Raw genomic sequence first — 21,790 nt, 5'->3', positions numbered from 1 at the left:
GTTTATCTTACAACTAATATCCTTAGACAATGACTTTAGGAAGAGACTTATTAAAGATAAACAGTTATCTCTCTTGGTCATAGAATCTGAGGATCCTGTTATTGACACAAATTATTTAAAAGTAAAAAATTCCATCTTCAACAACTAATTCAATGACTGCTTTTGTTATGTTTATCCAGAATCAGAATTTAGTCAAGCTGGGTTCTTAATATTCCAAGGTTGATAACAGGAGCTCTTAAGTTAGCTCTTTCCTTATCTATCACAGTTAATTAAAAACTGGGAATAACATTTCTTTTTTTTCTTTCTTTCTTTTCTTTTCTTTCCTTTTTTTTTTTTTTTTTTTTTTTTTTTTTTTACTAAACCCTTACCTTCCATCTTGGAGTCAATACTATGTATTGGCTCCAAGGCAGAAGAGTGGTAAGGGTAGGCAATGGGGGTCAAGTGACTTGCCCAGGGTCACACAGCTGGGAAGTAGCTGAGGCCAGATGGGAGTAAAATTTCTAATATCAGTTACAGATACTCCCTAAAGGACTGTATGAGGTCAATTAGTTTATAATAAATGATATAAAGCAATAAATTAAATTTCATTTTAAAAATTCTTTACTAGGAATTGTATGGATAGCTCTCCTTATCCTTTATAATTCCAACCTTCATAAATGAAAAGGAACCAGAAATCTGATTTTTTAAGTCATGTTCTCTCTAGTATGTTTTATTATAGATGAATCCCTAGAAATTGTGTATTTTCCCTAAGAATTAGTGAAACTATTGGAAATTAGTCAGTTGTAAACTTTACATTGAGAAGTATCATTTGTCAAAATGGTAAAATAGTGCTGGGTTATGGTTAGAACATTTTATTTTTTGAAACTTTAATTTCATCCATATTTTCTTCCATTATAGGCACATGATTAAAACGGGTTAATAAAATATCTCTTCTCCCCTAGATATTCTTTATTGGATATAACATAAAACTCCTCAGTTGACTGTATACTTAATAAAGCATAATTAGTTTCAGTATCAAATTGTCATTTCTAAAAATATATTTATATATTTTTTCTTTTCAGACCAACTAGAATAATTTTGAAAATTATCAACTTTCTGATGTTCATAGTGAAACATGGCGGCTGATGATAAAGTCGCCATTTTGACTGATGATGAAGAAGAGCAGAAGAGAAAGTATGTGCTTGCAGATCCTTTTAATGGTATTTCCAGGGAACCAGAGCAGCAACCTGCAAATGAAACACCCTCCTCAACAGAGACTTCCACTATTCCAGAAGAAGAAATAGATTGGATTGAAAAGCATTGTGTTAAAATAAACAATGATCTACTTATTTCAAAAGTCTTTTATTTTTTCTTTTACTCTGCATATGGCTCTCTTTATCCACTTTTACCAGTATACTATAAACAGCTGGGCATGTCACCCAGTCAGAGTGGACTATTAGTGGGCATTAGATATTTCATCGAATTCTGCAGCGCCCCCTTTTGGGGTGTAGTTGCCGATCGCTTTAGGAAGGGGAAAATTGTCCTCCTTTTTTCACTCTTATGTTGGGTTTTATTCAATCTTGGCATAGGATTTGTCAAACCAGCTACCTTGAGATGTGTACCAAAGATTCCGCCTACAGTACATCCCACCAATGGGAGCCATCTTTTAACTACTGTTCCACCAAATTCTTCAGTCATCCCTCCCCTTACCATTATCCATGCCACACCACCAAAAGTTCTGGAGAAAAGGAATTCACGTGCCACTTTGATGTTAGAAAGTGAGTTAACCCACCCTGGACTTGTATCTTCTTCTGTAGCTGATGACACAGCAATCATATCTACTGTTCAGCCTTCAACAGCTCCAAGTACTAACAGTTCTGTGCTCATAAGCACGACAACTCCAGTGGTCACCGGAAATTTAACCAAAGTGACAACCATCCCTTCTCTCACCACCAAAGCATTCCCATCTGACCAGCGTACTCTCGTTTATGACCAGCAAGAGGTAGAAGCAATATTTCTGGTGATTCTGTTGGTCGTCATCATAGGAGAGTTTTTCAGTGCGTCTTCTGTCACCATCGTGGACACCGTGACACTACAGTATCTGGGAAAACACAGGGATCGATATGGATTACAACGCATGTGGGGCTCTCTGGGCTGGGGACTGGCCATGCTCTCAGTCGGAATAGGTATTGATTATACTCACATAGACGTTCTCATTGATGGCCAAGGGTGTAAGCCCCCTGAATACAGGAACTACCAGATAGTCTTCATAGTTTTTGGGGTTCTGATGACCATGGCTTTGATAGTGGCAACTCAATTTCGCTTCCGCTACAGCCATTTCAAAAGCAATAACAACAAAGCAAAAGAGGTGGAAATCCCTCAAGTGGAGAGAAACAATTCCACTGAATCCTCTGAAGACACTCCAACTAGCTCTAATCAGTCACAAGCATTCAATTTTTGGGACCTGATTAAGCTGCTTTGCAGTGTACAGTATGGCTCAGTATTATTTGTAGCTTGGTTTATGGGTTTTGGCTATGGCTTCGTATTCACCTTCCTCTACTGGCATTTGGAAGACCTCAATGGCACAACAACTCTGTTTGGTGTCTGTTCCGTCCTGAGTCATGTTTCTGAACTGACCGCTTATTTCTTCAGTCACAAGCTTATTGAACTGATTGGCCACATCAGGTAAGAAAAATATTTTTCATTGTTATTACCTGGTTGAATTAAATTCCTAGTTTTTATTACATCGAGTATAAATTTCTCATCATATTACTTGTGCAATGGGAAAAAATTAGAGGATCTTTTGCTCAGTTTCATTATTATTGTTTTATTTAAAGAAATAGACTATGTAGACTGGGATTCTTTACCTGAAGTTCATGGGCATTTCCCAAGTACCCTGGTTTTATTTCAGGGGGAGTCTGTGAACTTAGAGGAGGCAAAAGAACCCAATGCATCTTTACTTTCACTAACCTTTGGTTTCTTTTGAAATCCTATGTATTTTATTTTATGGTTCTAAGAATATTATTCTGAGAAGGGCTCCACAGACTTCACCAGACTGACAAAGGGGCCTATGATACAAAGAAAAGTTATGAACCTCTTATCAAGACTCTAAAGAAAATGTTCCCCTAAAATGTCTGCAAATTTCTTGCCATTTGTTGTTTGCAAGGATGGATTTGTTTTATGGGAAATGCTTTGGTTAATATGTGCAGTATATTATAATGCAGACATGGCAGTTACCTCCTGACTTGGGATTTTATGAGTCAGGTCACAATGAGTCAAGTTTCTCATCTTTTACTACTGTAAAACTTAGAAGTAGTCTATATTAATGGTAGTTACATTCAATAAGGATTTTATATCATCACAATCTTCTTTCACAAAGCTTACATTAAGAGGAATCTTGCAGAATCCTTTTCTTTCCCTTTTTTTTTTTTAATGAATCTGTGAATTGGGAACCAGGAAATGTATCTTTTAGCTGACAGGAAGATAGAGAAAATCGTATTCCCTTTTCACCACTAACTCCCTACCCACTCACTATCTCTTTCAAGATCCTTGAACGATGCAGTATTTGCTAGGATCCCAATGTGCCTTGTCTTCTTGAGCCTCTGATGTTTGCATGAAGCGGAGTCAAGTTTACCACTCTTTAAAAATCTCTCTGTCTTCTTGTGTTCCCTGAAACATGGAGCTTATGTATATTTTAAGATTCTCTACTTCAGGGAGAAGTCTAATATTGGTATCAGTAATCAGGAAATATAATAGTCCAAAGGGAGTCAATCTAACAGATGTGTGTAGCTTTCTTACACAGGGTTTGTGTGTTGTTTACATGAATCATTTCAAATGTCAGGTTTTTTTAGACTGATTGTTTCTTCAGGGCAAGGACTGTCTTTCTTTTCGTATACCTCAGCACTTAGCACAGTGCCTGGCACATAGCAGGCATTTAATAAATTCTTATTGAATGAAAATGAAAATTGGATCATTTTATTTTCCTTTTCTCTTCTCTTAACAGGGAAGTATTATCATTTTAAAAATTTGAGCCCATTGATTTTAGGGAGAAACTATTGGTGAATTCTTCTTTTTTCTTCCTGGGGATCGGTTCACTCCTTCAACCCTTCCTATGAGACTCACACTCACTGCCCTTCCATCACTTAAAAATCCCACCAAAAACCCCTTACTTTTTGTCTTAGAATCAATACTAAGTATTAGTTCCAATACAGAAGAGCGGTGAGGGCTAGCCAACTGGGGTTAAATGACTTGTCCAAGGTCACATAGTTAGGAAATATCTGAGGTCAGATTTGAAGGTAGGACCTTCCCTCTCTAGGTCTGGCTGTCTATTTATTGAGCCACCTAGTTGCCCTTAGTTCCTTCATTTTTACTAAAAATAGGCCAGAACCAACTTATTTTTCTTTTTCATTGCTTTGAGCTCTTTGATTGAGGCAGAATTAGGCTGACTGATTCATTGAGACATAAAGTCAAATAGAGAAGAGATATCAAATATAAGTGCTGTCTGAACCAGATTAAGTGGAAATTGGGAAATGTTTAATAAAATAAATGAAAATACAATAAAACATAGGTTATATTACATTTTGCCCCCACAGGGATACTTATATATGAATCATTAGCCATCCATTTCTATTGGACACCACTGATATAAGAGGACCAGAATTAGAGAGATCTGGGTTTAAATCCTGCCTCTGATACTTATTAGCTAAGTAGTCCTGGACAAGTCACTTAACTTGTCTGGACCTTGATTTCTTCAATTGTAAAATAAGGTGATTGTACTTGAAAGCCTCTAAGACTCCTTAGCAAAAGAACCCTTTCCGTGACTTATGATTGACACCAACTGGTACTTCCTGCTTCTCTTCCTCAAGTTATGTTTACCTGTTCAGAGCTGTATATATGACTAGAAAAATGGGTCCTTTGGTTCTTATGTGGTATGGGAAGGTCCAGACATTAGTGTTTTCTGTAGGTACTCATGGGTAGATGAAGGAGAATGTCTCATTATTACCTAGTCCAAGAACATCATTTATGGGATACACATTTATGGAGAGCACTCTGTGTACCTTGAAAGTCACATCACCAAACATTTGTCAAATGCTTGTTATATACCATGCACTGGAGGTAAAAAAACAAAAAAAACCAAAAAAAACAGTCCCTGATCTCCAGGAGGATACAGTCTAGTTCAGGATACAACATTCAAACAACTGTGTGAAAAAAGATATATACAGGATAAAGTGAAGGTGATCTCAGATGAAGGCATTACCATTTTTTTTTCTTTAATCTTTACCTTCCTTCTAATATAGATTAGAATCTATACTGTGTATCGGTTCCAAGACAGAAAAGAAGAGTAAGGGCTAGGAAATGGGGGTTAAGTGACTTGCTCAGGGTCACATAGCTAAAAAGCCTCTGAGGCCACATTTGAACCCAGAACCTCTAGTCTCTAAGCCTGATTCTCTCTCTACTGAGCCACCTACCTGCCTTCTGAAGGCATTGGCTTTAAGGGAGATCAGAAAAGCTTCTTGCAGGTTGAGATTTTTAGCTGAGAGTTGAAAGAAGGCAGAAGATGGAGATGAAGGAGAGCCTTACAGGTGTGGGGGACAGGCAGCCAGTGAAAATGGATAGACTGAGGGATAAAGTATCTTGTATGAGGAAACAAGAAGGCCAGTGAAAAAAATTTAAGTAATGTGCTTCTTAAAAAACAAACATGAAATTATTCTTGTCATCTTTTGGGGAATGAGAGCTGGGCTGGAAATTTAATTGAAAAATTATTAGTGGGCTTATGTTATTTTTTTATATTTGTATCACTAATTGGACCTAAAATTATATTTTGATTTCTTTATTGATATTATTAAGAAATTACTGATTTCTTTATTCTCTATTTCTTCATTGGTTTATGAGTCTGGATTATAATACCTATTCTAGCAACCTCAAGAAAAATAACACAGGAGAGAATAAATTTCCAACAATAACTTTAAAATTCAAGCTATTGAAATTTTGGTAAAAGGAAAGATAATCTTTTTAAAAAGTGATAATAGTAACAATTAATTTGTTTGGGGTTCTTTTCCTACCTTTTCCTTGTATGCATACGTAGAAGGTTTTAGCGTTGCTACTTTTGGTATGTAGTTTTGGTATATAGTGTCCTCAGTGTGTATGTAATTTTAGAAATTCTACTTCTTTTGCTTTGGGCCACATTGTATAAATCTTTCCATTTTTGTGTGTGTTTGGTTTGCATTGTTTGTGTAATATAATATTCCATTATATTAATACTATAATTTGTCATTCTCCAATTACTCGGTTAACTGATTGTTTCCAGTTTTTGATACTATAAATAAAACAGTTATGCATATTTCATATATACAGAGCTTTTTCTTTTAATAACATCCTTTGTATATAGCCCCAACTATGGATTTCTGGTTAGAAGTTATTATTTTGTATCTTGATAGATATTCCCTTGTTGGTAGATTTGACCTCTACCAACAATGAAATACATTGCTTGTTCCCTCACATCCCCATCAACATCAAAAGTTGTGGCTTTAAGCCATTTTTCCCCTATTTGGTACATGTAAGGTGGTGTTTTTGAGATAATTTAAAGAGTGATTCTTTGATTATTAGAGTTTGAATAATTTTAGAGTGATTATTAAGTGTCTTTTTAATATCTTAAGACAATTTATGAGGGAATGGGCATTATTTTGGTAATTTCACAACAGCTTCTTAAGTATTTTGTCAGATTTTTATCAGCTATACCTCCTACAAAGCTTTTTTTTTCCCCTTTTTTTTATTTGGGATATATTACTTTTTGTTGTATAAATCTTTTTATTGCTCTAAAACCAAATCCATCATATTTTCTCTAATAGTCTCATTTGTGGACAATAGAAAATTAAGTCTATTATATTTATATAATTGATCTAATTGGAATTCCCCCCCCCCCCAGTATATGGCATTCAGTGTGCATCTAAATTCATTTTTAGCATATTGCTAGTACGTTTACTCAATTTTTATTGACCATTCCCTTTATTCATTATTTTATAATTTTTGGTTTGTCAAACAATGACTTGCATATTTGGGGTTTATTTCTGAATTCTCTATTCTTTTCCCTTGATTTATTTTTCCCGATTTGGATAGGGAGCTGGTTTCAATAAAAATAGCATTGTTCCTATTCTCTCTCAGACACAAACTGACTGGGGACCCTGAGCTAATGACTTAAACTGGCATAATCTCCCTCCTCATCCCTGCTTCTTAGTTTCCTTGGTTTACTTCAGGTCTCAGACAAATTCCTCCCTTTCACAAGAAGCCTTTCCTAATCCCACTTAATGTGAATTCCTTCCCTCTGTTGATTATCTCCAGTTTATCCTCTACAAATCTTGTTGATACATAGCTGTTTGCATGCTGTCTGTCCCATTAGATTGTGAACTCCTTGAAAGCAGAGACTGTTTTTGCCTTTCTGTTAGTGCCAGTGCATATGCAGAGTAAATACTTTAGAAATGTTCCTTGAATTGACTTCTCAGAGTTCCAGGCAATTCTCTAAGAAAATAAGTTTCAGAGTAAGTGCTGGTCTTTACTGGTAGAGGAAGTTCCTGAGCTTGAGATCCTAACACTGATGAAGGCACTCACTGTTCAGTTTAAAGAAAGAAGGAAGTCGCTTTTCATATTTACTACTTTATTTTGAAATTTAAGGCAAGTCCTTCTTCATCAAGTTTTTCCTAACTAATTAACATTTATCTAACTATCCTTTCTTTTTTATATCAACTTTGTCATTTCTTAATTTCTAAAATTGCCCATTAGCAATTTTTAAAATTAGCCCATTAGATTTGTTTTTATTGTATTAACCTTGGAAGTATTAACATTTTTGCTATCTAAATATTAGTTTGACCTAAGCTGGACTGGGGATATCCCTCTAATTGTTCAATTCTTCCTTTATTGTTAGAATAATTTAGAATTTTTTTAACTTAATATTATGTAAAAATAATTATAATCATTTATCCACACCGAAACTTTAAAAGGGCTCTACAAAAGCAAGTTTTTAATACACTCTACATACATAAATTCAGAGTTCCAAATAAAAAGGCCCAATTGTAGGCCCTCTTAAAAACATTTCCCAGTATTCCAAGGCTGTGTATATACAAGGATATAAACATTGATGAAGTAGGCAAAGTTTATATTCTTGATAGAGGTCTAATGTGTACATTTGAGAAACTAATGCTGAAATATTTGGTACCTTTTGTTATTCTGTTGCAGTGAGCACTCTAAAAAAATTTACAAGACACATTTTTATGTTTAATATGAATCATTCACATGTTCTCTTAAGTCATTTTATTAAGTCTATACCAATGATGGGCAAACTATGGCCCCCTGAAATGTTCCATCAAGCCACCGGGCATTATTCCTAATCTGACAAATACAATGAGTAGGATACAATACACTGAAACTTCAAAAGAGTTGCCTTAGAAACAGACTGACAGATGAGCATTTCCTTTCCTTTGGCCCCCACTTTAAAAAGTTTGCCCGTCACTGGGCTATACTGGAGGAGTCAAACTCCTATCAGCAGAGAATCAGATTAAAACTTAACTGGTGGGGTAGCTAGGTAGCAGAGTGGATAGAGCTCCAGGCATGGAGTCTGGAAGACCTTGGTTCAAAAGTGGATTCTGACACCTAGCAGTGACCTGGCCAAGTCACTGACCCCAATTGCCTCCCTTAATATTCTTCTATTTTAGAATTGATATTAAGATAGAAGGTAAAGGTTTTTTAAAAAATTTACTGGGAAATGTTTAACAAAATAAGTAAAAAAAATTTAAAGAACATAGATAATGTTAATTTGTGGTTTTCTAAATTAGTATACAACTGCAGAGATCCATTTCTATTTGAATTTGACACCACAACTCTAGATAAAATTAACAAGGGATTAAATCAAGCCTTGATTTGTAACAGTTCCTGATTTCTGATGTGGAAATACCCACACTGAGAAAAACTGATCCGAGTGAGGGTGCTTTCACATACTCTTGCCTAGAATCAGTCATGGACTCTTCATAGAAGTTCCATATAAAACAAGGATGGAGAGAGTGAGACTTTCAAAAAATATATCAAAAAGCCATTTTACATGGCATGCCTTGTCTTTGTCACAGGAGCCAGGAATGTCATCTACTTAAAGCCTAACTTCTCAAAGGTCATACAGAACCTTTTGTACATTCACTTCCTGTGATGTAGGGAAGAATCACCCTATTCACCTCTTGTCTACGTTCTCCTATTCTATTTTCCCAAACCTACTTTCTACAATTTGACTACCCTACTATATAGGAATAGCCCTATTTATTATACATGTATGGGAGACAATTACGTGATGTGGAGAGAGCCCTAGGCTTTGAATTCAGAAGACTTGTTTGTTTTTTAATTTACCTTCTGTCTTAGAGCAGCTCTAAGGCAGAACTGCAGTAAGGGCTAGGCAATTGGGGTTAAATGACTTGGCCAGGATCACACAGCTAAGAAGTGTCTAAGGCTAGATTTGAACCCAGATCGTCCCATCTCCACTCCTGGCACTCTATCCACTGTGCTAATTAGCTTCCCAAGACTAGAATTTTGAAACTATAACTTGGATAAAACTATGTGACCCTGGTCAAGTCATTTAATCTCTCTGTGCCTCAGTTTCCTCATCTGTAAAATGAGGGATCATGATAGCACTTACCTCATAGAGTTGCAGGGATCAAATGAAATAATATATATGAAGCACTTTGCTAACCTTAAAGTGCTATAAGAATAATAATAGTTAATATCATAATGATTTTTTTAGCAAATTTTGTGGTTGGGCTGTCACATTCTTGCCACTTTACTTCTGGCTTCTCTTTCTTCATAGAAGCCAAAATTCTTACTCGTCGTCTTTTCCTTTTCCTCTCCTTGTCCAGTCCATAACTGTTCTGAAACAGATATTGATTAAATCAATCCTTAGGATGTTGCTACATTCTCTATCAAGCAAAGTTTGGAGGGGAATGGAAGAACAGTTCCCACAGCTTTCCTTAAGCTGTCACCAGGGACATGATCTGACCTAATCCATCCTGGGTCCTAATCCAGTGCTTACCTAGACCTATCTCCCTTACCATAGTTCTTTAGTTTCACCTCTTAGTTCCTATAATGCATTCTATATTTCTTGTAAATGGAATTTCTCTTTTTAGTGATTTTTATAAAAATACAAATTATTTTTCTAGGTTTATCTTAAACCCTGCTAATATAATTTTAGAACTTAATTTTCTAAGATTTAATTCAATAAAGAATTTGTTAAACACCTTATATATACAGAACATTCTGTTAGATAACAAGAAAGACACAAAGTTTCGATGAATCACGGTTTTATGGTTGTATTATCAATTCCTTGTTCTTGGTGAATCTGTAATATAAAAGGATGATGAAACACATGCCCAGATACAATATGTGAAATGTTTAATACATTCAAATAAAAGGCTGTGAGAGGTTTGAGAGAGGAAAATCATTCCTGGTTCAGGGAATCAGCATAGGATTCATGGAGAAAGAGATTTTGTTGGAGTTGGATCAGAAAAGAATTCAGCACGTGGAATACTTATATTTTGCAGATAAGTAGCTTGGTACCCAAAGGAAGTTGGTTTTTTTTTTGCCATTGCAGCATCAGGATAGGCATGGATAGGATATTTTTATTAAGTGGTTAGTTGCTTTATGTGACTGATATCTTAGTGTATAATGAAATTAATCTTTACCATCTTAATGGAGAGAATTTCGTGAATTGTGTAATGTTAGGAGAGATTTCCAGACATCAATGGTTAGATTGATTTTCACAGTAAATAACTAGTAATACTCGAATGATTTAAAATTATTAGAAGACCCTCATATATTCATTCAACCATCTGTAATTCATTTTCCCATACATTTTTGTTTTTGTACCTTTGTCAAACCAACAAAGGGGGAAAATATATGACCTGTAGATATAAGGAACATTCCTAAGAATTTTGTATACGTCCCCTAAAAGATCTTCCTTTCCTTAACAAATTAGTTCTGACCTGAAAACTGTGACTAGCATGGGGAAAACACAACCATAAGTGAATATTCAGAAGAAATTCTAAATTAGCAAATATAGTAGTGATGGTTAGTTTCTACCTCCTTACAAAAATTTGAAGTCATTTCACTTCTAAATCTCTTGGCAGTTCTGGGTTCTATTTGGCAATTTAGGAAGGGAAAATGAGACAGCAGAACAATGCCCCAGTTCTAAAAGCAGCAACAAAAAGCCCAACAACAACATTTATCAAGGGTTCTGAAGTCAATGGTTTCTAATTCTGCCCATGGTTCTTGTCTTCCATCAACTGGGAAGAATTTTGTGTAGTGAATAAGAGAGTGCCCACACTTCACCCAGAAGTCAAGTTTCTGAATAGGTGAGCAATTTAAGGGAATTGCAATCTCAGGCTGATTTTATGTAAATAAGAGGATTGAGCTTATGAATTAAGTTTATAAAGATATCCAAAGTATGTAACTGGCCTGCTCAATATTTCAGTGCCCAAGTGTTGAGTTCGGATTACAATAAAGCATAAGAAGTGAGGTCTATGTGGTTCAAGTTTGACTCTTGTGGAAACAGCCTCTTATTATGTGGTAGGGAGCTACTTATTTAGCAGATAAGAGGCAGGCAAAGATTCCTTAACCCCTCAAGTAGCTAGCTAGGTGGTATAATGAAGAGAGCACTGTGCTGCCTGAAATCATGAAGAACTGAGTTCAAATGCAGCCTCAGACACTAGTTGTGTGACCCTAAGTAAGTCACTTAACTACTGTCTGCCTCAGTTTCTTCATATGTCAAATTGATAATTGGATAATTGTTGTGAGGTTTAAATGAGCTGATATTAGCAGAGTGCTTGGCACAAAGTAGGTGCTATATGAATGCTTAACTCTTCCCTTTCCTCAGTATCTTCATCCCTACCCCTGTACCAGTATCCGAAATTCTTAAATGGAGACTTAACTCTTTTAGGCAATGACAGTAGAAGGAGAGAGGCCACATAGATTAGTGAAAGAGCCAGTGCATGGAGGTAGGAGACTTGGATTCCAATAATAATAATACTGTGTGCCAGGCACTGTGCTAAGGATAATATTTGCAAATATTATCTCATTTGATGCTCAAAACAACCCACTGAGTGCTTGCTTCAGCAGCATATCTAGTAAAATTGGAACAATACAGAGAAGATCAGCATGGTCCCTGCACAAGGATGACACACAAATTTGTTATACATTCCATATTCTTTTCAATGACCCAGGATAACTGTAAGGGATTTATGACAGAGAGGTGGTGGCCACCTCCAGAGAAAGAACTGTTAGACTCAGAATGCAGATGAAAGCATATCATTTTTCACTTGTTTATTTGGGTTTTTGCTTTATAAGATTACTCACTTACAGGTATAGCTTAGATCAAGTCACCTGCCGGCACCAGGAAGGGAGGGAGGGAGATAGGTTTGATCATATAACTTAGGAAAACTTGTGTGGAAATTTGTTGTTACATGTAATTGGTAAAGAAATAAAATAAAAATATAACTTAAAAAGCCCCACTGAGTTAGGTACTTTATGATCCCCATTTTTACAGTTGAGGAAACAGAGGCATTCAAGAGGCTTGCCCAAGGTTACACAGCTAGGAAGTATCTAAGACTGGATTTGAACTCAGGTCTTTCTAAATCCAAGCCCAGGACTCTATCCTATCCTCTGAATCATTTAGTTGTCTCTAATCCCATTCTGCCATTACTTAGCTGTGTGACTTCGGGCAAGTTATTTCATTGTTAGGAATTCCAGTTTTGTACATTTATAAAATGAGTGGTTTAGATAAAATGATCATTAAGGTCGCTTCTGGTTGTAGTTCTTTGACTTTAAGTTCTGGTCAAATTTTTCTCTAATCTGGTGGCAAAGTTTGAAGTAGGTTTGACTGCCTGGCTCATGAATCCTTGACTAAAATTTAAAAATAATAACAGCACTTTTTTCCTTCTTGTTTTTTGAGGCAGGCTTCTTTCTCTGTTTTTCTTTAAATCATTTTTCACATGGCTAGTTCAGCATCATTATAGTCTGTTATGAATGCAAAAAATGTTGCTGGTATTGTGTGGGCAAAAGACTTGATTATAGACTCAAAGAAGCAAGCACAGCATAGTTAAAGGTTCAGATGACGTCAAATTGATTGCATTTTCCATAACAACAACAACAACAACAATATAATAATAATATAGATCTTTAAGGTTTTCAAGCACTTTTACAAATATTATCTAATTTTATTCTCATAAAAATCATTTAAGGTGTTCTTGTTTAGTCGTGTCAGTCATGTTTCTACTTTTGGAGTTTTTGTGGAATTTGGGGATTTCATGGCAAAGATGCTGGAACTGTTTGCCATTTCCTAACTCATTTTACAGATTAGGAAATGGAGGCAAACTAGGTTAAGTGACTCAATCAGGGTTGCACAGCTAGTAAGTATCCGAGACCAGATTTAAACTCGTAGGAGTTCTTCCTAATTCCAGACCCAGCACTCAACCCACTTATGCCACCTCTTCTTATTTTACAGATGAAGAAACTGAGGAAGACAGAGATTAAGTGATTTACTAAGGGGCATATGGAGAGCTACTAAATGTCTAAGATTTAATTGGAACTCATGTCTTCCTTCCTACAAGTCCTACATTGTCATTCATTGTGCTAAGTAGTTGCTTCAAAATAAAAAATAAAAATTCTCCCCTATGCATAATTTAAATGATCCTCTTCTCTTGGGGTCTTTTAACTATTCATAGTTTATCAAAAGAAATTAGAATTAGATTAAAAAACTGATCATCTAATCCACAACCTTCATGTTTCTGTAATAGGTCTTATTTTTGCAAATATCATGGTCTTCCTCTTAGGAACAACAGTAGTCTTATGTATGTAATAATAATAAGATCCAGTGACCAATGTTAGATCAAAGTAGCAGCTTCAGTGAAGAGGAGAATTAAATATTCTAATCCTTTTAGGCTTCAAAAATTCTTTAGAGAATTTTTTCCCCTGACTTACTTCTCAATAGTCAATGATATAAAATACAATGCATGCTTTCATTCAGCATCAGTGAAGTAAATCCTATTAATTTTTTTTTTGCCAGAGCACCACATCTTTTGCCCATTTTCTCAAACCCAAAACAGCATCATCATGTTATGGCACCAACTTTGTTATGGCCAGAGTGTTTGTCTACTTAGTGGTCTGAGAATTAACATTTAGGAAACATCACTGGCATACCACTATCTCCTGTATTAATATCCCCTGTGTTTTCATTTTAGCCACAGCATCTGTTCAGCTGCAATAGTCAGTATCTATCAGAAAGACCACTAACGGGGCAGCCAGGTGGCTCAGTGGTTTGAGAGCCAGCCATAGAGATGGGAGGTCTTGAGTTCATATAACCTAACCCTTACAATCTTCTGCCTCGGAACCAATACACAGTACTGATTCTAAGATGGAAGATAAGAGTTTTGGGTGCAGAGGATGAGAAGACCATTTAAATCTTTCTGTTAATCATCTATTGCCATGATCAGTCAACCAATATTTATTAAGTCTCTACCATAATATACCAGGAACCCTGGGGATGACAAAAAACTGGAAATACAATCTCTGCTCTCAAGAAGCTCATAGGCCCAGGAAAGTAAAAATGTTGTTTAAAATATCAGTGCTTTGAATAATTTTGCTTCAGACCTATACTGACTGTGTGACACTAGGCAAGTTGCTTGACTCTCAGTGTCTTATGTGACTGCCAAAGACAGGGGTTCTTCAACCTTTTTTTGTGTTATGAATCCTTTTTGCAGCCTGGAGAAAATTATAGATCTGTTCTCAGAATAATATTTTTAGTTGAGATACTTTTCAATACCTTTTTAACTCCCTCCATTTCCTTCTCCCTCTGATTGGAGTGCTGGAGGGCAATGAAATAAACTCTTCTCCAAACCTTCCTTTATTGAGGACTCTGAAATTCTAGAACTTTCCTATTAATTTCCCACTTTCCATTAGCACCACTTCTTGGTTTTGACTTCACAGAACATCACGATCCTGATTCAGGTACACCCTGATGGCCCTCCACAGCTCTCCCCTTTTCGACTTCATTTTGTGTGTTGTCATCCCCCATTAGATTGTAAACTCCTAGAAGGAAGAGAATGTATTTCCATTTCTTATTTATATCCCTGAATGTTAGGACAGTGCCTGACATATAGCAGGTGTTTAATTAAATGTTTATTGAATTGAATTTTTAAAAATCATTATTGAAGGGTATGACCATTTTAGTGAAAAATCAGTGAAAATAAAGATGTCAATTTTTTCCCACCCAAGTTTGTGGTCCCACTGAAATCTGCCCATGGACCATGTGGATCCCCATTTTAAGGCTTTGAGTTGTAGAGAAGATACAAAGCTATATTGGTAGGAGTTTCCTCATCTGAAAGTTCCCAATATCATTGAAATCATAGATCCCTTCCCTGTCTATAATATACCTAGGATTTCTTATTTGAGAGAGACAGGATATGATCCATATTTTTGTTTTTCAGAACAAAAAACTTGATAGGTATATAAGGAGTTAAACACTACCCTAAACAATGTAATGAATATAGCCTAAGGGGGAAAATGATTCTTTCCCCAAACATAGTCCAAGAAATTTGAAACCCTTGATCTGAAAACAATCTTTTAAAAAAAAATTAATATTAGTGTGGATACCACCAGGCGAGAGCTTGCTGTGACCTCACTTCTAACCTCACACTGATTCAAGACAGAGATGTCTTCTCTTCTAACACAAAGATCCAGTGAAGTAGTATTTTTTTTTCTGTGCAAAGTAAGCAGCTGTTAACATTGCTATCATCTGTCTCTTAACCTAGCTATTACAACTTTTGTTCTAAAAACAACAAACTGGCAAATCTTATAATTTCCTATACAAAAAGAATAGTAGAGGGTAAGAAAGTTATTTTTGAAAGCTGCATTGTGCCACTTTTCTGCTTTAATAAATTTAATTAGTTAGCAGTTTCTGCACTGCTGATTATCATATGCTAAGTTGCTCAAAAGCAGACTGTAACTAGTACTTTACCACCAATAGTGTCTTTGTTGTTACAACCAGGAAAATGCATACTTTGATTAATACTAAGATGCAAGCAATGCTTAGAGTTAATCAGGTTTCATTTTTATCAAAGCCAGTTACTTTAAAACAAAACAAAAACCAACTACTGTCTCATAGGAGCTTTCTCCCTTATTTTACACTGACCAGGATTTGTTCAAAAGGGTATAATGGGCATATGTAGGAAAAATAAATGTCATTTATATGTCTTTTTCCTTGAGGATACAGTTCAGTCATTTTTCAGTTGTGTTTATTTCTTCATGACCCCATTTGGGGTTGTTTTAGCAGAGAGACTGATCTTGTTTGCCATGTCCTTCTCCATCTCATTTTTACAGATGAAGAAACTGAGGCAGACAGAGCCAGATTTGAACTTAGGAAGATGATATTTCCTGGCTTAAGGTCTGGCTTTCTATCCACTGGACCACCTTGCCACTGCCTCAGGATACATTTTGTAAATTATCTGCTTTTGATATTATAGAATCATTGCATATCTGAGCTAGAAGAGATGTCTGAAATCCTTTAGTCCAGTGCCCTCAAATTGCCAGAGAGGAGATGAAGGTTTTGGTGTGTAGTGCACAGACGAACCTTAATCTGTACCAACATATTTGTTCTTTTGTTCACAAGTACCAGAGGAGTGTGTGACTGCTTTAGAACAACAGTGTTAGAGGAAGTCATGCATGCCACGTTAGTCTCATTTCCTTTATTGACAGGGCCACTAGACTGGGAGATCAGAGGGAGTGCCATTGACCATTTACAATAGAACGTTTTAAAATTTTTCTCTTGTTACCCTTGTGGGTAAGATAGAAATATATGGGCTAGCAGATTGTTTAGATGAGCTGGTTGAATGACAAAATTTAAAGAAGTCATTAATACGTTGATGTCAATTGGAAATAAGATAGTTAACTCATTTCCCTAAGCATCTGTACTTGACCTTATACATTCTAACATTTTTCTCAGTGACTTGGCTGAATTTAGAGGATGTTTGTCAAATTCACAGATGATACAAAGGTGGTGGAAAGAGCATATTGGGTGACAAAGTTAGGATTGAAAAAGGTCCTGACAGGCTGGAATTTTCGTGATGAAATTTAAACAGGAATACATAAAAATTCCCTTGATATAGGTCTATAAAATCAACTTTAGAAACATAAGATGTCATCACAGGTAGGAAATAGTGTATGTGAAGAAGATCTGGGCTATTTTTGTGGGCTTAAAGCTCATATGAATCAACAGTAGGACATGGCAGGTGATCTTGGGATGCACCAAGAAGCAGAGTAACTAAAATGAGGAACATGATGGGCCAACTGTACTCTGCCCTCATCAGGCCACACTTCAAGAATTGTGTTCAGTTCTGGGCAGCACATTTTAAGGACAATGAGAAGTTGGAGAGTGTGCAGTGGAGGGTTATCAGAATGGTGATGGTCCATAGAAGACTGACATGCAAAGTTTATTTGAAGAAATTAAGATATTTGGGGGAAAAAAGTCTTGGGAAGAGGAAAGGGAAAGAGGAACAAGGTCCAGGAGAAAGAGAGCTATAATAGTTTGGGGCAGGATTTAACATGAAGGGGATTAGACATATTTCTACTTGGCTCCAAAAGAGCTGGCTAAGAAGGGTAGAAGATGCAGAGTTGGATTTGGGACAATTGTTAAATTTTCAGTGTAAGATTTACATCTAGGAAATCATTCTAGGGGAGGGTTGGGAGGGAGAGAGAGAATTTGGAACTCAAAATTAGAAAAGAGAATAGTGTAAAAAATAAATAATAATGCTGAATTTTTTAAGACATTGAGATCCCTTTTGATAGGAAAAATCTCTCCTAGTTCTTCAAAGTACTCAACATGTACCATAGCATGTGAGCACATTGATCATCAAAGGAAGTACAAAGGACAATTGACTTTTATTCCCTCATAAAAGACCTTAAATGGGGGGAAAAACATCCATTCCATGGAATAAGAAATCATTATCTCCTATGTAGTATTTTTAGTGTTAATGATTAACAGTTGAGCTGTCAGAATAAAAGGCCATTATGAAGAGAAAGTAATCAACAAATCAATCCCCCAGCCAATATTAATTGCCTATTACCCATCAGGCACTGTGCTAGGTGCAGTGCTGGGGATAAATAAATCCAGAAGCATATAGCTGCTGCCTCTAAGGAGCTGTACATAGACAAGTCAATACAGTTTATACTGGGTGTCGTAGAGCAATTTTAAGATTTAATAGCTTTCAAGCTTTAGTAGTTTAAAAGTGTACTTGGACTTTTGGAACATTGTGTGTATATATGTCTATATATGCATATAAGATTTTATGGTTGTTCAGTGGTATAGGGAATTCTCTATACTCTATAAATTAACTCAAATGAATAGTCTCATAATAGGAAGGGAAAGTACTGGGAACACTTATAAGCACTTTCCTTACAACAACCCTGTCAGATAGAAATGCAAGGACTATGAATCTCATTTTTTTTTCAGATGAAGAAATTATTTGAATATAACTCTTTCCTACCTCTGGCTCCATCATTCCTTCTACACCAGGTTTCTTATGTCATAAATAAGGACAATTAAATAAAAGAACAAAAACGAGGGAAAAGCTACCAAAGAAAATCGGAAACTCTAAACTACTAGTAGTTGTTGTTTAGTCATTTCAGTCATGTCGGACTCTTTGGAACCCCTTTGGATTTTCTTGGCAAAGATACTGGAGTGGCTTGCCATTTCCTTGCCCAGCTCATTCTACAGATGAGGAAACTAAGGCATACAGAGTTAGGTGACTTGCCCAAAATCATACAGCTAGTAAGTGTCTGAGGCCAGATTTCAAATTGTATAAAATAAATACAAAGCCATTTCAGGTGAGGAACATTAACAACTGAGGGAGTCAGGAAAGGTCTACCGGGAAATAGTCCTTGAATTGAGCCCTGGCAGGAACTGTAGATTTCAGAGTAGTAGAGGTGAGAAAGGAGGGCATCCAAGGGATAGAGAAAGGCCTTTACTAAGAGGTGTGTGTTAAAGATTAAAATTATCTCGAGACTGATTTGGGGGTAAGACTATCAGGTGACCCTTTCAAATACCAAAGACCATGAACCTAGGTCAGACAGTTCAAATAAATAAACTTTTAGAAACTCCTTATTCAGTCCCTCCCTCGAATATCCCAAGACATCTCTTATTAATGAATATCTAATTAAAGGTGATTCATCAAACTATCCACCCTTCCCCATCCTGAAATCTTGGGGAACATGCCCACAGGAAAAGAACCTTTCCCCCCTTCATTTATTAACCAAATTCTGTTAAAAGGGAAGGCATACTTGGAGATTTCTAAGGACAAAAAATATGCAAAAAGCAGTAGACTGGACGGAATCTCTGTTCCAGATCCCAGACACAGGAATATATTACAATTCTCCCTGATTTACAGGAATTGGGTCTTTTCTACTCCGGGGCTCTAATATAATATTTAATGCACTATATGAAAAATAAATTCTCATGTGGGAGATGATATATTGTGTAGAGAGAACAGAAAATTGGCTGACATGGCTGGAATGTAATGGGAATGTAGTATTTGTGAGGGGGAGTAATATATGATCAATCAGGGAAACTAATGTAGAGCCATGTCATGAAGGCCTTTAAAAAAGAGAGGAATTTGTATTTTAATTCAGGGCAAGAACTAAGCATTGAAGTATCTTGAGGAGAGTGACATGGACAAACCTGTGCTTTAGGAATCTTGATTCGGTAACTGTCTAGAAGATAAAAATTAAGTTTAGTTATTAACGTAGGTTTGTTTTTGAAAATGCAACAATAATAGCTTACATTAAATATAGTGGATTCAGTTTTTCAAAGTAGCGATGTTGCATAGTGGATAGAGAGCAGACCTTGGAGTCAGGAGGCTCTGGATTCAAGTCCTGATTCATTCAATCTCTCAGCTACCTCAGGCAATTTTTCAAGCCTATAAATGGGAAAAAAAAGTGCCAAAAAGTGCCAAAACTGCATTAGTAGAACCAATTTCCTCATAGGGAATTCACTATACTCTATTCAATGAACTCACAAATATAGTCCCCCAAAAGGAAAGGAAAGTATTGGGAAGGCATACAAGCACTTTCCTTACAACAGCCCTGTCAGATAGGAATGTAAGGACTACAAATGTCATTTTTCTTTCGGATGAAGAACCAATCTGAACTTGGGTCTTTTCCTGCCTTCAGTGCCATCACTTCTTCCCCTAAACTAGACCCCATATATTATAAATAAGGACTACCAAATGAAAATGAGGGAAAAGCTGCCAAAGAAAATCTGAAACTTATTGGTGGTAGTGGTGGTGATTTGATCATTTCAGTTGTGTCTGACTATTTGTGATCTCATTTGGGTTTTTCTTGGCAAAGATAATGCAACAGCTTGCCATTTCCTTGTCCGGCTTATTTTACAGATGTGGAACCTAAAGCCAATTGTTTTAAGTGATTTACCCAGAATCACACAGCTAGTGTCTCAGGCTGGATTTGAACGCAGGAAGATGAGTCTCCCTGAATCCAGGCTTGACCCTCTATCCATTGTGCACCTAGTTGTCCCTGTTTACATTATGGTAAAAGAACAAAATATATAAGCACCTATACAATAATAAAAGTATTATCTCATTTGCTCCAGGACTCCTTCTTTGACTTTTCCACTCATGTACTTAATAAAGTTTTATTACTATCATTATCATTATGTAGCGAGCATATTTAAGGTACTCTAAAATATTCCAAGATGGATAAAGACAGCTGTTTACTGTCTACATAAACTTCATTTCTGAATAAGATATAAATAGTTGATTATTATTTTACTAAATTGATGTGTTTAATTTTTAAAAGGCAGGGGAAATAAAAAAAGTTTGAATCCCTCTCATTATGAACTGCTCTCCAAGGATGTATCTAGAAGGGAGGAGGGAAAGGAGATGTCTCAGTATATGATGGAGGAGGAGTAGGAACTTCTCCCTAGTCAGTAGGGGAAAGGATTGGAGTAGGGGGACTATGGAGGGAATTTTCTTTTCTTGACCCTTCCTCAAAAACATTTTGTAGATTTGTATTTATTTTGTTGATCCACTGAGTACTTCAGTAAAATCTGAACACATGACAGCAAATGCCTATCTTTATAGTTCTGGACATAAACATCTGAAAGAGGCAGAGGTGGCTCAGAATGCTGGAAAACACCCCCTCCCTCTCCTTCCCCCATCACCTCCAATATCAAATACGAAATCCTTCTTTTGGCATTCAAAGCCCTACATAATCTAACTTCCTCCTACATTTCCACTTTCTTCTTATATTATTCCCTATCACATATTCTTTTATCCAGTGTCAGTAGCCTCCTGACTGTTCCACTTGGCTTTGGGCATTTTCACCGACTGTCCTACTTTCTAAGCTCTCCCACCTTAATTCTACCTACTGACTTCCCTTACTTTCTGAATCTCAACTAAAATCCTATCTTCTAGAAGCATTTCTCAACCCCTTTAAATTCTAGGACCTTTTCTCTTGTCAGTTATTTCCTTTTCATCCCTTATATAATTTGTTCATATATATTTGATTTCACTTTGTCTCCCTTATTAGAACATAAGCTCCTTGAGGGCAGAGGTTGTCTTTTGCCTCTTTTTGTATCCCCATAGCTTAGTACAATGCCTGCTATATCATTGACCCTAATAAATGTTTATTGATTGACTGTCAGTTCTTTCTTTCTTTCTTTCTTTCTTTCTTTCTTTCTTTCTTTCTTTCTTTCTTTCTTTCTTTCTTTCTTTCTTTCTTTCTT

The 21,790-nt window shown here is 36.1% G+C and overlaps 1 protein-coding gene and 1 non-coding gene across 2 annotated transcripts in view; both read left to right on the top strand.

Annotated features, from left to right (window-relative positions):
• Positions 1 to 21,790, top strand: part of MFSD6 (major facilitator superfamily domain containing 6) — a 95,219-nt gene that overhangs the window by 27,195 nt on the left and 46,234 nt on the right. The window contains exon 2 of the mRNA XM_044669694.1: positions 1,062 to 2,664. Coding sequence (XP_044525629.1) covers positions 1,115 to 2,664 — 1,550 coding nt within the window. The 5' untranslated portion in view covers positions 1,062 to 1,114. The remainder of the gene's footprint in view (positions 1 to 1,061; positions 2,665 to 21,790) is intronic.
• LOC123243328 lies at positions 12,105 to 12,211 on the top strand. The gene has a single exon (XR_006505876.1). It is a non-coding gene; the product is annotated as a U6 spliceosomal RNA (small nuclear RNA).

This window comes from Gracilinanus agilis, chromosome 3, assembly GCF_016433145.1.
Source record: "Gracilinanus agilis isolate LMUSP501 chromosome 3, AgileGrace, whole genome shotgun sequence".
Taxonomy (NCBI): Eukaryota; Metazoa; Chordata; class Mammalia; order Didelphimorphia; family Didelphidae; genus Gracilinanus; species Gracilinanus agilis.
Note: the sequence above shows the minus strand (reverse complement) of the source record. Positions and strands in the feature narration are given on the sequence as shown.